General features: G+C 44.3%; 3 protein-coding genes across 3 annotated transcripts; all 3 read right to left on the bottom strand.

The window, feature by feature from the left end:
- Window positions 1-29: 29 nt before the first annotated feature.
- Window positions 30-665, bottom strand: LOC136356592 (prolamin PPROL 14E). The gene has a single exon (XM_066310816.1). The coding sequence runs from the start codon at window positions 595-597 to the stop codon at window positions 145-147; it is 453 nt and encodes a 150-aa protein (XP_066166913.1). The 5' UTR covers window positions 598-665; the 3' UTR covers window positions 30-144.
- A 1,925-nt stretch (window positions 666-2,590) lies between these two features.
- On the bottom strand, window positions 2,591-3,245 carry LOC136356575 (prolamin PPROL 14E). The gene has a single exon (XM_066310721.1). It carries the CDS (start codon window positions 3,156-3,158, stop codon window positions 2,706-2,708), a length of 453 nt encoding a protein of 150 aa, XP_066166818.1. The 5' UTR covers window positions 3,159-3,245; the 3' UTR covers window positions 2,591-2,705.
- A 1,898-nt stretch (window positions 3,246-5,143) lies between these two features.
- On the bottom strand, window positions 5,144-5,806 carry LOC136356765 (prolamin PPROL 14E-like). Its single transcript, XM_066311078.1, has one exon. It carries the CDS (start codon window positions 5,709-5,711, stop codon window positions 5,259-5,261), a length of 453 nt encoding a protein of 150 aa, XP_066167175.1. The 5' UTR covers window positions 5,712-5,806; the 3' UTR covers window positions 5,144-5,258.
- Between the last annotated feature and the right edge of the window lie 9,864 nt (window positions 5,807-15,670).

Here is a 15,670-nt window from a genome sequence, read left to right as displayed (position 1 = left end):
CTAGGATATATCCTTATAGAGGCATGGTATTTAAATATGAAAGACAACTTTTTTTCTATTTATATCACCCAAAGTTTCACATGTCACATATGATGATATCTGAGCTTATTTTTAACTTCCGAACCACTATACTGTTAAAACTCATTACAAGACACCGCCAAGGGTGGTAATGGTACTGGGTGCACCATAGTACCTAGGGTAGATACCATATCTAGATGGCACGTTAAAAGCCAACAGAGCTTGAGCTTGAGCCAGATTCCGATCAAAGTAGAGATCACCAAACTGCTGGAGTTGTAGCTGCTGCGCTATGGCCTGAACAATGTTAATGTCCTGATAGTGAGATTGTTGCGCCACCAGCGCGAGCTGTTGCCAGACTTGGTTGTTTCTCAGTTGAAACGCAGCTGATTGCAAGAAGGGGCTTGCCGCTATGCCATACTGCTGCCTTACGAACTCATTATATGGGCTAAGCACCTGTTGCTGTAGCAGGACAGGCGACTGCAGCTGATATTGCCTATAACTTTGACCTAAAACATCAAACTGCGCAGAGGCGCTGCATGCAGCAATAGCAAGGAGAGCAAAGACGAAAATGATCTTCATTGCTGCGGGACACTAGATCTTTCTATTTTGCTGTATAATGCTTGAACTGTGTGAATGATGAGGAGGGTTTCCATTGCGCTTGTCCATTTATAGATGCGGTGGCACGTATTTTCTTTCAATTCCTCATCGGTTGCTTTAGAGTGTTAGTTTTTCTTGGATGTCCTATTAGGATATAAGTGAGTCATGCCATTTGGACAGATGTTCTATTAGGTGCCCCAACAAATCCCCTTTGGTTTCATCATGAAAGTAACTTTTGTGTCCATCACATATACTCCCTCCGTCCCGTAAGGAGAAACCAACATCTAGGGATGAACCTGAACAATCATTTGTCCAGATTCATCCCTAAACCCTAAACCTTGTCCAGGTTCATCCCTAGAAGTTGTCATTTTTGGGATCGGATGGTGTACACGATGGTTAGCAGGCGGGAGATAATGATATGACTCATCGCTCACTTTATACGTTAGTTTGGTAAGGATTGCAACCGTTATCTAGCTATATTTGCTGCGTTTTGTGAGCTATTATTTCACTAATGCATGACACGTTGAACATTAAGGTCGTGTGGCCTCATGCATCATAAATTACAAATTTCAACAAGAATGACAAAATTATGGTACGCTAGGCGCTTTTTATTGTTCCCTTGATGCGGTACCGAACATTTGATTATAGCAAGGATTAGGTTTGCATTGAATTCTTAAATCACCATTCGAGAGATTTAAGAGAAATCACCACTTTACTCTACTTGTAGTGCAGGATTGATCTAATTCGTATTTCTGTAAACCAACTTGTTACGTATTTTCTGGTCTAAACATTTTGGATAGACTTGGGCTGTGTTTGGAATCCAGGGTTCCCAACCCACCTCCATCGTATTCCGCGCGCAAGCTTCTCAAACTGCTATACGGTGTGTTTTTTGCAAAAGGTTTCTATACAAAAGTTGCTTCAACAATTCATATGGACCCATTTTTGAAAAAAAAAGCTAATACTTAATTAATCACGCTCTAATGGAGCGCTCCGTTTTCTGTGCGCAATTCGCATGTTGGGAACAGCTGATTCTAAACACAGCGTTGATTCGTCTTCGAGATGGAAAAGGACTACCACAGATTTGTAGTGTGTCAAGAACCAGTTACCTTTGGGTACATCATGCGTGAGTTCCTGTAGTTTTGTTGAAACATCAGGTTTATTATCCATTTTGTTTGCAGTAAACTATCGACTTGGTATGTTATAATAAACTTCTCATAGAAACGAGGGGTCAGCAAGAACAACCTCAGTGTGTAGGAGCATTCCATAAGTAAGACATCCCATAATTTTCACTTTGGAAGAAGTGTACATTTTTTTTCAGTCACTCTTTCGTGGCTGAATAAACTAAGGAACATAATAAATCCTTCTTTCTAGTTTTTACCCTCATTGTTGCTGCTGCAGTTTTTGATTCTATAATGAATTACCTATGTCTAGGTTATGCTTCTGTGATGCAAAGTGAGCGAGAGCTCAACTAAATAATGCCTTGTACACTACCTCTTGTTAGGAATGACGGACAACAAGATGTCTTTGAATTGAAATTAATATGCATATATGAAAGTCATTAATATACCAATGTTTAAAATTTTGTAACCATATATTGATGTCGCTTGAAACAACATATTTGCATGAAGTGACACCTTTGCTCGACAAGGGCATGTCATATTCACAATGATCATGCATATGCGGCCTTTCATATGCGCTTGTTGTAGTAGTGGATGAAGAATCAATGTGGATTGCTACATCTTTACCTGCTTTGTATGGTCTATGATTTTGTTGTAGTGGATTTAGTATTTTCCATATGTGCTTTGTGTTTGTTCTTATTGGAATAAAAGGACGGACATCCTTTATACGCTCCATTTCTATCTTAAAAACAAAGTAGCTTCGGATCGAATGTAAGCACCCAGTAAAATTGTAGAGTACCGATGATGGTAATTAGTCACGACAACGTACTAGGATATATCCTTATAGAGGCATGGTATTTAAATATGAAAGACAACTTTTTTTCTATTTATATCACCCAAAGTTTCACATGTCACATATGATGATATCTGAGCTTATTTTTAACTTCCGAACCACTATACTGTTAAAACTCATTACAAGACACCGCCAAGGGTGGTAATGGTACTGGGTGCACCATAGTACCTAGGGTAGATACCATATCTAGATGGCACGTTAAAAGCCAACAGAGCTTGAGCTTGAGCCAGATTCCGATCAAAGTAGAGATCACCAAACTGCTGGAGTTGTAGCTGCTGCGCTATGGCCTGAACAATGTTAATGTCCTGATAGTGAGATTGTTGCGCCACCAGCGCGAGCTGTTGCCAGACTTGGTTGTTTCTCAGTTGAAACGCAGCTGATTGCAAGAAGGGGCTTGCCGCTATGCCATACTGCTGCCTTACGAACTCATTATATGGGCTAAGCACCTGTTGCTGTAGCAGGACAGGCGACTGCAGCTGATATTGCCTATAACTTTGACCTAAAACATCAAACTGCGCAGAGGCGCTGCATGCAGCAATAGCAAGGAGAGCAAAGACGAAAATGATCTTCATTGCTGCGGGACACTAGATCTTTCTATTTTGCTGTATAATGCTTGAACTGTGTGAACGATGAGGAGGGTTTCCATTGCGCTTGTCCATTTATAGATGCGGTGGCACGTATTTTCTTTCAATTCCTCATCGGTTGCTTTAGAGTGTTAGTTTTTCTTGGATGTCCTATTAGGATATAAGTGAGTCATGCCATTTGGACAGATGTTCTATTAGGTGCCCCAACAAATCCCCTTTGGTTTCATCATGAAAGTAACTTTTGTGTCCATCACATATACTCCCTCCGTCCCGTAAGGAGAAACCAACATCTAGGGATGAACCTGAACAATCATTTGTCCAGATTCATCCCTAAACCCTAAACCTTGTCCAGGTTCATCCCTAGAAGTTGTCATTTTTGGGATCGGATGGTGTACACGATGGTTAGCAGGCGGGAGATAATGATATGACTCATCGCTCACTTTATACGTTAGTTTGGTAAGGATTGCAACCGTTATCTAGCTATATTTGCTGCGTTTTGTGAGCTATTATTTCACTAATGCATGACACGTTGAACATTAAGGTCGTGTGGCCTCATGCATCATAAATTACAAATTTCAACAAGAATGACAAAATTATGGTACGCCAGGCGCTTTTTATTGTTCCCTTGATGCGGTACCGAACATTTGATTATAGCAAGGATTAGGTTTGCATTGAATTCTTAAATCACCATTCGAGAGATTTAAGAGAAATCACCACTTTACTCTACTTGTAGTGCAGGATTGATCTAATTCGTATTTCTGTAAACCAACTTGTTACGTATTTTCTGGTCTAAACATTTTGGATAGACTTGGGCTGTGTTTGGAATCCAGGGTTCCCAACCCACCTCCATCGTATTCCGCGCGCAAGCTTCTCAAACTGCTATACGGTGTGTTTTTTGCAAAAGGTTTCTATACAAAAGTTGCTTCAAAAATTCATATGGACCCATTTTTGAAAAAAAAAGCTAATACTTAATTAATCACGCTCTAATGGAGCGCTCCGTTTTCTGTGCGCAATTCGCATGTTGGGAACAGCTGATTCTAAACACAGCGTTGATTCGTCTTCGAGATGGAAAAGGACTACCACAGATTTGTAGTGTGTCAAGAACCAGTTACCTTTGGGTACATCATGCGTGAGTTCCTGTAGTTTTGTTGAAACATCAGGTTTATTATCCATTTTGTTTGCAGTAAACTATCGACTTGGTATGTTATAATAAACTTCTCATAGAAACGAGGGGTCAGCAAGAACAACCTCAGTGTGTAGGAGCATTCCATAAGTAAGACATCCCATAATTTTCACTTTGGAAGAAGTGTACATTTTTTTTCAGTCACTCTTTCGTGGCTGAATAAACTAAGGAACATAATAAATCCTTCTTTCTAGTTTTTACCATCATTGTTGCTGCTGCAGTTTTTGATTCTATACCTATGTCTAGGTTATGCTTCTGTGATGCAAAGTGAGCGAGAGCTCAACTAAATAATGCCTTGTACACTACCTCTTGTTAGGAATGACGGACAACAAGATGTCTTTGAATTGAAATTAATATGCATATATGAAAGTCATTAATATACCAATGTTTAAAATTTTGTAACCATATATTGATGTCGCTTGAAACAACATATTTGCATGAAGTGACACGTTTGCTCGACAAGGGCATGTCATATTCACAATGATCATGCATATGCGGCCTTTCATATGCGCTTGTTGTAGTAGTGGATGAAGAATCAATGTGGATTGCTACATCTTTACCTGCTTTGTATGGTCTATGATTTTGTTGTAGTGGATTTAGTATTTTACATATGTGCTTTGTGTTTGTTCTTATTGGAATAAAAGGACGGACATCCTTTATACGCTCCATTTCTATCTTAAAAACAAAGTAGCTTCGGATCGAATGTAAGCACACAGTAAAATTGTAGAGTACCGATGATGGTAATTAGTCACGACAACGTAATAGGATATATCCTTATAGAGGCATGGTATTTAAATATGAAAGACAACTTTTTTTCTATTTATATCACCCAAAGTTTCACATGTCACATATGATGATATCTGAGCTTATTTTTAACTTCCGAACCACTATACTGTTAAAACTCATTACAAGACACCGCCAAGGGTGGTAATGGTACTGGGTGCACCATTGTACCTAGGGTAGATACCATATCTAGATGGCACGTTAAAAGCCAACAGAGCTTGAGCTTGAGCCAGATTCCGATCAAAGTAAAGATCACCAAACTGCTGGAGTTGTAGCTGCTGCGCTATGGCCTGAACAATGTTAATGTCCTGATAGTGAGATTGTTGCGCCACCAGCGCGAGCTGTTGCCAGACTTGGTTGTTTCTCAGTTGAAACGCAGCTGATTGCAAGAAGGGGCTTGCCGCTATGCCATACTGCTGCCTTACGAACTCATTATATGGGCTAAGCACCGGTTGCTGTAGCAGGACAGGCGACTGCAGCTGATATTGCCTATAACTTTGACCTAAAACATCAAACTGTGCAGAGGCGCTGCATGCAGCAATAGCAAGGAGAGCAAAGACGAAAATGATCTTCATTGCTGCGGGACACTAGATCTTTCTATTTTGCTGTATAATGCTTGAACTGTGTGAACGATGAGGAGGGTTTCCATTGCGCTTGTCCATTTATAGATGCGGTGGCACGTATTTTCTTTCAATTCCTCATCGGTTGCTTTAGAGTGTTAGTTTTTCTTGGATGTCCTATTAGGATATAAGTGAGTCATGCCATTTGGACAGATGTTCTATTAGGTGCCCCAACAAATCCCCTTTGGTTTCATCATGAAAGTAACTTTTGTGTCCATCACATATACTCCCTCCGTCCCGTAAGGAGAAACCAACATCTAGGGATGAACCTGAACAATCATTTGTCCAGATTCATCCCTAAACCCTAAACCTTGTCCAGGTTCATCCCTAGAAGTTGTCATTTTTGGGATCGGATGGTGTACACGATGGTTAGCAGGCGGGAGATAATGATATGACTCATCGCTCACTTTATACGTTAGTTTGGTCAGGATTGCAACCGTTATCTAGCTATATTTGCTGCGTTTTCTGAGCTATTATTTCACTAATGCATGACACGTTGAACATTAAGGTCGTGTGGCCTCATGCATCATAAATTACAAATTTCAACAAGAATGACAAAATTATGGTACGCCAGGCGCTTTTTTTTGTTCCTCTGATGCGGTACCGAACATTTGATTATAGCAAGGATTAGGTTTGCACTGAATTCTTAAATCACCATTCGAGAGATTTAAGAGAAATCACCATTTTACTCTGCTTGTAGTGCAGGATTGATCTAATTCGTATTTCTGTAAACCAACTTGTTACGTATTTTCTTGTCTAAACATTTTGGATAGACTTGGTCTGTGTTTGGAATCCAGGGTTCCCAACCCATCTCCATCGTATTCCGCGCGCAAGCTTCTCAAACTGCTATACGGTGTGTTTTTTGCAAAAGGTTTCTATACAAAAGTTGCTTCAAAAAATCATATGGACCCATTTTTGAAAAAAAAAGCTAATACTTAATTAAGCACGCTCTAATGGAGCGCTCCGTTTTCTGTGCGCAATTCGCATGTTGGGAACAGCTGATTCTAAACACAGCGTTGATTCGTCTTCAAGATGGAAAAGGACTACCACAGATTTGTAGTGTGTCAAGAACCAGTTACCTTTGGGTACATCATGCGTGAGTTCCTGTAGTTTTGTTGAAACATCAGGTTTATTATCCATTTTGTTTGCAGTAAACTATCGACTTGGTATGTTATAATAAACTTCTCATAGAAACGAGGGGTCAGCAAGAACAACCTCAGTGTGTAGGAGCATTCCATAAGTAAGACATCCCATAATTTTCACTTTGGAAGAAGTGTACATTTTTTTAAGTCACTCTTTCGTGGCTGAATAAACTAAGGAACATAATAAATCCTTCTTTCTAGTTTTTACCCTCATTGTAGCTGCTGCAGTTTTTGATTCTGTAATGAATTACCTATGTCTAGGTTATGCTTCTGTGATGCAAAGTGAGCGAGAGCTCAACTAAATAATGCCTTGTACACTACCTCTTGTTTGGAATCATGGACAACAAGATGTCTTTCAATTGAAATTAATATGCATATATGAAAGTCATTAATATACCAATGTTTAAAATTTTGTAACCATATATTGATGTCGCTTGAAATAACATATTTGCATGAAGTGACGTTTGCTCGACAAGGGCATGTCATATTCACAATGATCATGCATATGCGGCCTTTCATATGCGCTTGTTGTAGTAGTGGATGAAGAATCAATGTGGATTGCTACATCTTTACCTGCTTTGTATGGTCTATGATTTTGTTGTAGTGGATTTAGTATTTTCCATATGTGCTTTGTGTTTGTTCTTATTGGAATAAAAGGACGGACATCCTTTATACGCTCCATTTCTATCTTAAAAACAAAGTAGCTTCGGATCGAATGTAAGCACCCAGTAAAATTGTAGAGTACCGATGATGGTAATTAGTCACGACAACATACTAGGATATATCCTTATAGAGGCATGGTATTTAAATATGAAAGACAACTTTTTTTCTATTTTTATCACCCAAAGTTTCACATGTCACATCTGATGATATCTGAGCTTATTTTTAACTTCCGAACCACTATACTGTTAAAACTCATTACAAGACACCGCCAAGGGTGGTAATGGTACTGGGTGCACCATAGTACTGTCACGTCCTGATAAATTCATCCCGAATTAAAAATCATCCGCTAAAAGGAATAATAGAATTAATTAAAATTCGGAAAGAAATTGGCAAACACTAAAATACGTACAAGAAAAATTCAAATGTGGCCCGGAGAATTTTTGTTAAATTCTCCTTGGTCTAAAAGGAGCCCTCAAATTTTAGTGGAATTTTCAGAGCACAAATAAATATTGAGAAGAAATAAACAAAGTTAAAATGATTTTATAAAAAGAAAAGCCCTAAAAAGTTCCCTTTCCCCCCTTCCTCTCTTGGGCCGGCTCGGCCCAACTCTCCCTCCCTCTCTCTCCTCTCCCCCGCGGCCCATCGGCCTCCTCCCCGCGCGCGCGCCGCTGACAGGCGGGCCCGCCTGCCACCCTCGCTGACGGGTGGGGCCCACCTGTCATCCCCCACCTCGCGCCGCTCCCGCCGCCCGCCCGTGCCCTAGCGCCGCCGCCGCCGCCGAATCCGCCGCATCCCGCCGTCCCCGCGCGCATTAAAGTGGGGGGGAAATATTCCCCGCGATTCCCTCTCCCTTTTCCCCTGTTTTTCCCTCTCTCTCTCCCTCGGATTCGTTTGGAATCTCTCCCGCAATCCTCGCCGGCGCAATCAATGGCGGCCGGATCCTCCGCGCCGGTTTCCATCTCCTCCGGCCGCCCTCTCTCACTCCCGACGCTATATAATTGTTCCCTGTGCCTCTCTCCTCCGTTTCCGCCGCTCGCCGCTCGCTCTCCCCGTCGGATTCGTGCTCGCGCCGTCGTCCTCTCTCTCCGCCGTCGCCGCCGAGCTTCAGTTCGCCGCCGTCGTCGCCCCGGACCTCCTCCCGTCTCGGCGTCACCTCCATCGGCTTCGCCGCGTCCTCGTCGACCTCGTCCGCGCCTCCGTTTCGCCCGCCGACCGTCGGAGCGCCGCCGTCCTCGTCGATCCGAACCGCGCCGCCGCCTTCCTCCGCTCCGGTCGTCGTTTCCGCCGTCCTCGTCGTCCCGGGGTGAGCCGAGGACCGTTGTTTCACTTCCCCCTTCCCTCCCCTCTCTCGGGCGCCGCTCCGTCGCGCCGTTGGTCGCCGGCGGCGACCATCGGGGCGCGGGTGCGCCGCCTTCCGTCGGCCGTGCCGGCGAGGCCGCCTTCGGGCGCGCCCCGCGGCTGCCAGGTGGGCCCGGCCGTCAGCCGCCCGCGCCCGCGGGTGCGGCTGACGCGTGGGACCCACGGCGCCGGTCGGCGTCAGCCGCGTGCACCCGGTCCACCGTGGACCGTGAGGCTGACGCGTGGGCCCCACTCCCGTGGACCCGGTCCGCGCGCCCTCTCTCTCGGCTGATGCAATAAATGAGTTTTTAATTAAAATTTAAATGAAGAAATTCGCAAATATCCATTTAAAGAGCATATAAATTTCAAATGGCCATAACTTGGCCATTTGAACTCGGAATTGGACCGTTCAAGTCTCTAATTTTTCCTTAAGAAGTCAAGAACCCATTTTTGTGCTTTGTTTCTGCTGTTATATGGAGTTTATTATAGTAAAAGCCTTTTCTTTTCCGTTGGTCGTGTAGACGCTGCAGCTTCGGAAGATCCGCTCTTCGTGGAAGTTGAAGCCGGCGTTTGGGAAAGCGAGCAAGGCAAGTCACATCATCCTTGAACATATTGGATCCCAGTTTGTAAAATTATGTTGATTTAAATTATTGCATTATCGCTTTATTTAAATTCCCGCGTTATCACTGTTTTATTTAGCCATGCCTATTTACCTTTGTTATGACCTTAATATTATTGTTATTGATATTATTACCTTGTTCACCCTAGGAAAATAAAACCCCAACTAGTGGGTACTCTATTTATGGTTCCACTAGTATGAATTTAGGTAGATTTCGCTGATTAATTAAGTAACATTAGGTGGTTTTATAACTTTAGACTTTGGGAATTCTCATATCATTTGGACACTATGGAATGGTTGGCTTATGTTGGAATTGGACACACACCTCCCCCTCTATTCAAAACCCCCAAAATAGTTTTAGGCTGGGCTCGAGGTGCGTGGTTGGGTTTTGTTAGTCGTACCTCGGGTACTATAAGGATTAAGCTCGGGCCTCTGTTGCAAAGCACTACCGTACTTCCACATGTCTAGTGGGTAAGGCTTAGTTTGTGGCTCAGTCTGGTTATAAACAAAAGTACACGGATTGGAGATGGATGAAGTCGGGGGTCGATGGACATTCTCCAGGGCAAATGAAGGCTACACGAGCTGCGGCCCGGTAGTCGAGATGTCGTGGCAGAGGGTTGGTGCCCTGCTGCTTGGGGCTCAGTCCTGCCTGCCTGTCCCGGAGGTTCCGGCCGTAGGCGGGATTGGGTCGGTACTCTTGTCTATGGCTAGGATGGGTTGGAAACTATGTCACGTCTTCCGTCTGTATACCGTGGTGGTATGTGGCACGTGGTTACACGTGAGGAAGATGTGTCTTGTGGGTAAAGATGTACACCTCTGATCAGAGTATAATCTATTCGAATAGCCGCGCCCTCGGTTATGGGCAAGCCGAGCAATGTACCCAAGTCAGTGTTTTAATTCTTAAAATTTGCTCAACAAATAAAATGTGGAATGGTTGGCCTGGGTTGGCTTGGGACGAGCTGGGACCCAGGGTCGGGTTGCCAGTTCGGTCTGAATCATCGTAGGCCTTGGGTTAAGGCAGGTTCGTGTGGGTTCACGACCTTGATTAATAATACTGTGTAGCTTTAGGATCGTCTTTTTAAAATGGCTTTGGGCAACTAAGTGACTTTTAAATGCTGTTTACTGCAAAACTTAACCCCTATATTATTATCTCCTTGTACTCCCTTGCATTAATCATGCATCCGCCGGTGTGGCTTGCTGAGTACTGTGGTTGTACTCATTCTTGCTCAATCTTTCCCCTCTTCAGTAAGAGAAGCTTTGGAGAAGAAGTCTTAGGTGGAGTCCTAGCTTATACCCCAGTTGAGCGCCTGTGAAGATGGAGCCGTAGGCCCGCTAGTCCGCTGCTGTTTATTTTTGATTGTCAGGCCTGAAGCGCCTTTGTAATAATGTAAATATTATCGATATAATAAAGATGTGTCTTTTATATCATGTTTGTGTGGTGTACCCCGGCTTTTCCTGGGACGGGGATTAATACACTAGCGTTCGGGAAAAGGCAATTTTCCCGGTCGCGACAAGCTGGTATCAGAGCCATCTCGACTGTAGGATAAGCCAAGTGGATAAAACCTAAGGACATATTTTATAAATGAAACTATTTGCGAAAGTTCCTTTTTTTTCCTTCCCCTAATGCTATTTGCAAAAGGTTTACTCCCTTCTTCTTCGGATTTCAACTAGTACTAGATGGTCAGGTCAGTGAAGAAGAAGACCTCGTCAGTTGTTTGCCGAAGCTCCGGAAGGCTGCAGGATCCGCTAGCGAAGTGGAGGAAGCAGTGAAGCCAGCTGTGAATGAGTGAAGATCTTGGAGAACCCGTCGCAGAACCTAAGCCACCCTCTAGTGTTTCGTTTGTCGTGTGTTTCCTTGCTTGTGTGTGTAGCGCGTGGTTTGCATCAGTGGGTTGTGATGTAACCATGCTAGGTTGTTTGCTTAATCAACTTGCAGAATAAGTGAAACAAACAACACATCAACAAAAAGAGTTAGTTCCGTTAAGGTCTTGTCCCTAGTTCTGGTCTATTCTTTCCTTGTATGCTTCCCCTCTCAACCTCTACCTTGTGACAGATGGATAATACTAGTAACAAAGGCTATGGGAATGATGGATCCGATGACTCAAGAACCCAAGCCAATGGGAATGAGAAAAGCATCAACGAAACCTCACCAGAGCTAATCCAAATTGTGGTTAACCAAACCAACATGTTGGCAACAGCCTTTCAACTATTACAGAATTGGAACAACCCAGCAGGGGCAACCAACGTTCAAGTACCTACAGGCCAGCAACAGTGCAAGTTATCAGAATTTCTCAAAACTGAGCCTCCAACCTTTGCCATTGCCGTCGATCCTATGGGAGCCAGTGATTGGTTGCGCAGAATCGAGAAGAAGCTAGGGTTGATTCAGTGCACCGACCAGGAGCGGGTTGGCTTCGCAACTCATCAGCTGGTTGGACCGGCTTCAGAGTGGTGGGATAGCTACGAAGCATCACGGCCAGAAGGACATACCATCACCTGGAACGAGTTTTCATCTGTATTCAGGAGATCACATGTTCCCGCAGGAATGATCACACTAAGAAAACGAGAGTTTCGCTACCTGAAGCAAGGAGATTTGACCGTCACAGAGTACCTGCATGAGTTCTATCGTCTGGCTCACTATGCACCAGAAGATGTGGAAACGGATGAAGACAAACAAGAGAAGCTTCTCCAGGGGTTAAAAGATGAGCTTGCAGTGCAACTACTCCTAGAGGATTATGAAGATTTTGAGAAACTTGTGGACAAAGCCATGCAACTCGAAAGTGAGCATAATCGGATGACGAACTGCAAGAGAAGGATTGTCAACATCCCAGTATTTCCATGTGGTAACCAAAGACAGCGCACTGAGCCACTTCAGATCACCGGATCTTCTGTTGTGCATCAAGAGTTCCTGCCCCAAGAAGATGAACGCAATGCAGACAACAACACTAGCAATACTAATGATGATGATACCACCAACAACCATGGTTCTTGCCCCATTAGTGACCACTCAAATCAAGCGTGCAATGTCAACATCATTCACCAAGATGTCGACGATAGTATCAATGATGGCACCCAAAATGACAACCCTAGTAATTGGGACTCTGAGAAAGACTCCGATGGTGATAGCAACTATGGTACCACTGATGCCAATGTTAGCAAGGATTTCCAGCCACCAATTCCAACTCCAAGTCAGAATGACCGTCCCCAGACGGATAGCTCAGCAAAGAAGACGTTGATTTGCTACAATTGCAAAGAACCAGGGCATTACTCGAGGGACTGCCTGCAACCAAGGCAAAGTCGACCTCCACATTACCGCCAATTTACACGAGGCAGACATCCCAATCGTATTGTGGTCACTGGAGCAAACGCCGTACCCGAGAGGCCTCGTGTTAATCAGAACCCATAGCAGAAACAATGCACCGATGCTAAGCACCTTTCCTTTTAGGCAGTGCTTAGTATTCATGTAATGAGGGAGAAATGTGTAATACAGACAAGTTCTATGAGGATTCTTTTGGAAGATGCGGATATGTGATTATGTGTATAATTGCTTGCTGATAAAGGAGACCTAGGATCTCATTTCAGAGGAACTATGTTCTAACCTCGAGTTAATAACCAACCTGTTGATGGAAAAGAAAACCAATTAAACTGTGTTGGGTTAAAAAGCCAATGAGACAGTAGTTGGGGATAGGAGTTTGGATAAGCCTTTTTACAGATCAAGATAAGGATTGTTGGATGAAACCCATAAGGGTACCCGCCATGCCTCTACATTGTTAAGTTCGGATATACCTGCAAACAGTTAAGAAGATCCAGGAGACATCAATAATTGAGAACATAGTAGTCGATGGTTGGTAATTAGTCTATCAGGTATCAGAAAAGGGTCAAAGGTGATATGGCAGAAGAACAATTTGGATGCTCCCCACCTCGAGGAAGCACTAAAGATGATCATCGGCAATTAAACCCTAGTGGCATAGATACAGATAGCAAGCAATGTATTTCCCTGAAGGTAGTCAGTGCAGCTTTTTGACAAACCACATCAAGGTTTCACTGAAAGGCAGCAAGCCAAAGGACCTCATCGTCCCCAGAAGCGTCCGCAATCCACATTAAAGAATACCACCTGTTAGAGATAAGCCGAAAGAAGATTGATAAAAGAGATTGGCAAAGATGTTCTCTAGCATGAAAGAAGTAGGCCGAAAGGTGATTGATAAACAGAAACATGCTCTGCATCGCTCAAGGAAGACCCCTGATTGTAATTGCCCCGCAACAGTCACCTTGTCATTAAGTAAGCAAGATGACCTAGGTAAAAGTGTTTCTATGAAGGAAAAGAGTGAAATCTTCAACTCGGTATCAGATGCTACACGGAGTGAAAAGTGCAAGCACCGGTTACCAGGTAATGCCATGTCTTGGGAGATGATCCAATGGGAAAGAACACATCAAGGTTAAAGGTGTAAAGGAATACGTTGAATGCTAACTGAGGACAACCTGAAGATAATAATGGGAAGTAAACTGAATGTAAAGAAAGTGAATCCGAGCTGCTTGTTCGTGGGAGCTATTCCCAGTTATGAACCAAGTGATATGTTCGAAGATAGTCTACAGAGGTCAGATTAAAATCACATCTAACAACGAAGCTTCAGATCTGGCAGGATCACGATCAGACAATAACAAGTCCAGCAGCAAAGTCATTCGGGAAGACGTCAAAGCATGTCAAGCGGGATAAATTGGTTCTCTTGGGAAGCATAACTTATAGTTAGAGTGGTTGACCCTGGCATCGAATAGCAGAAGTACCTAGCACCGGAGACCAGGAAAGCCAATATGAGGCAGTTAATGGCAAGTTGTCAATCATGGTATCATAGTCTAAAGCGGGATATCATAGTCTAAAGCGTATGGTGGTAAGCTGGAAGGAAACGCCAAGCATGATATTCTCATGATAACAAGCATGGTATCCTAGTAATGACAAGCTGATATCGACGCATAACGTGAAGTGGGTAACTTGTATGAGGTTGACGCCAAAGATATGAATTATGAGAAGTTCTGGAACTGAAGTCCCATCTTCAAGTGCCACAACCCAGTCGAAGTCAGCTAAAGGTTCAACCCTGGTTCGAGTCAGGTGAAAAGAAGATTCCACCTGCAACAGGAGATCGAGCCAAGCAGTCCAGAGTGGAGAAGCTTTGTTAGGCAAGTTTGTTATAGAAAGCGGAGCGGAAGAAGTCAGACAAGAAGAGAAGACCGCCCAACCTATCTTCATGCTAGCCTCCTCGAATCTCGGGGACGAGATTCTTGTAAGGGGGGTGGATTTGTCACGTCCTGATAAATTCATCCCGAATTAAAAATCATCCGCTAAAAGGAATAATAGAATTAATTAAAATTCGGAAAGAAATTGGCAAACACTAAAATACGTACAAGAAAAATTCAAATGTGGCCCGGAGAATTTTTGTTAAATTCTCCTTGGTCTAAAAGGAGCCCTCAAATTTTAGTGGAATTTTCAGAGCACAAATAATAATTGAGAAGAAATAAACAAAGTTAAAATGATTTTATAAAAAGAAAAGCCCTAAAAAGTTCCCTTTCCCCCCCTTCCTCTCTTGGGCCGGCTCGGCCCAACTCTCCCTCCCTCTCTCTCCTCTCCCCCGCGGCCCATCGGCCTCCTCCCCGCGCGCGCGCCGCTGACAGGCGGGCACGCCCGCCACCCTCGCTGACGGGTGGGGCCCACCTGTCATCCCCCACCTCGCGCCGCTCCCGCCGCCCGCCCGTGCCCTAGCGCCACCGCCGCCGCCGAATCCGCCGCATCCCGCCGTCCCCGCGCGCATTAAAGTGGGGGGAAATATTCCCCGCGATTCCCTCTCCCTTTTCCCCCGTTTTTCCCTCTCTCTCTCCCTCGGATTCGTTTGGAATCTCTCCCGCAATCCTCGCCGGCGCAATCAATGGCGGCCGGATCCTCCGCGCCGGTTTCCATCTCCTCTGGCCGCCCTCTCTCACTCCCGACGCTATATAATTGTTCCCCGTGCCTCTCTCCTCCGTTTCCGCCGCTCGCCGCTCGCTCTCCCCGTCGGATTCGTGCTCGCACCGTCGTCCTCTCTCTCCGCCGTCGCCGCCGAGCTTCGGTTCGCCGCCGTCGTCGCCCCGGACCTCCTCCCGTCTCGGCGTCACCTCCATCGGCTTCG

The sequence above is a fragment of the Oryza sativa genome, chromosome 5 (genome assembly GCF_034140825.1).
Source record: "Oryza sativa Japonica Group chromosome 5, ASM3414082v1".
NCBI lineage: Eukaryota > Viridiplantae > Streptophyta > Magnoliopsida > Poales > Poaceae > Oryza > Oryza sativa.
This window is presented reverse-complemented; position numbering and strand designations above follow the sequence as displayed.

Excerpts from the sequence above, each read along its gene's own strand:
- LOC136356592 (XM_066310816.1), bottom strand. The coding sequence starts at position 597 with ATGAAGATCATTTTCGTCTTTGCTCTCCTTGCTATTGCTGCATGCAGC.
- LOC136356575 (XM_066310721.1), bottom strand. The coding sequence starts at position 3,158 with ATGAAGATCATTTTCGTCTTTGCTCTCCTTGCTATTGCTGCATGCAGC.
- LOC136356765 (XM_066311078.1), bottom strand. The coding sequence starts at position 5,711 with ATGAAGATCATTTTCGTCTTTGCTCTCCTTGCTATTGCTGCATGCAGC.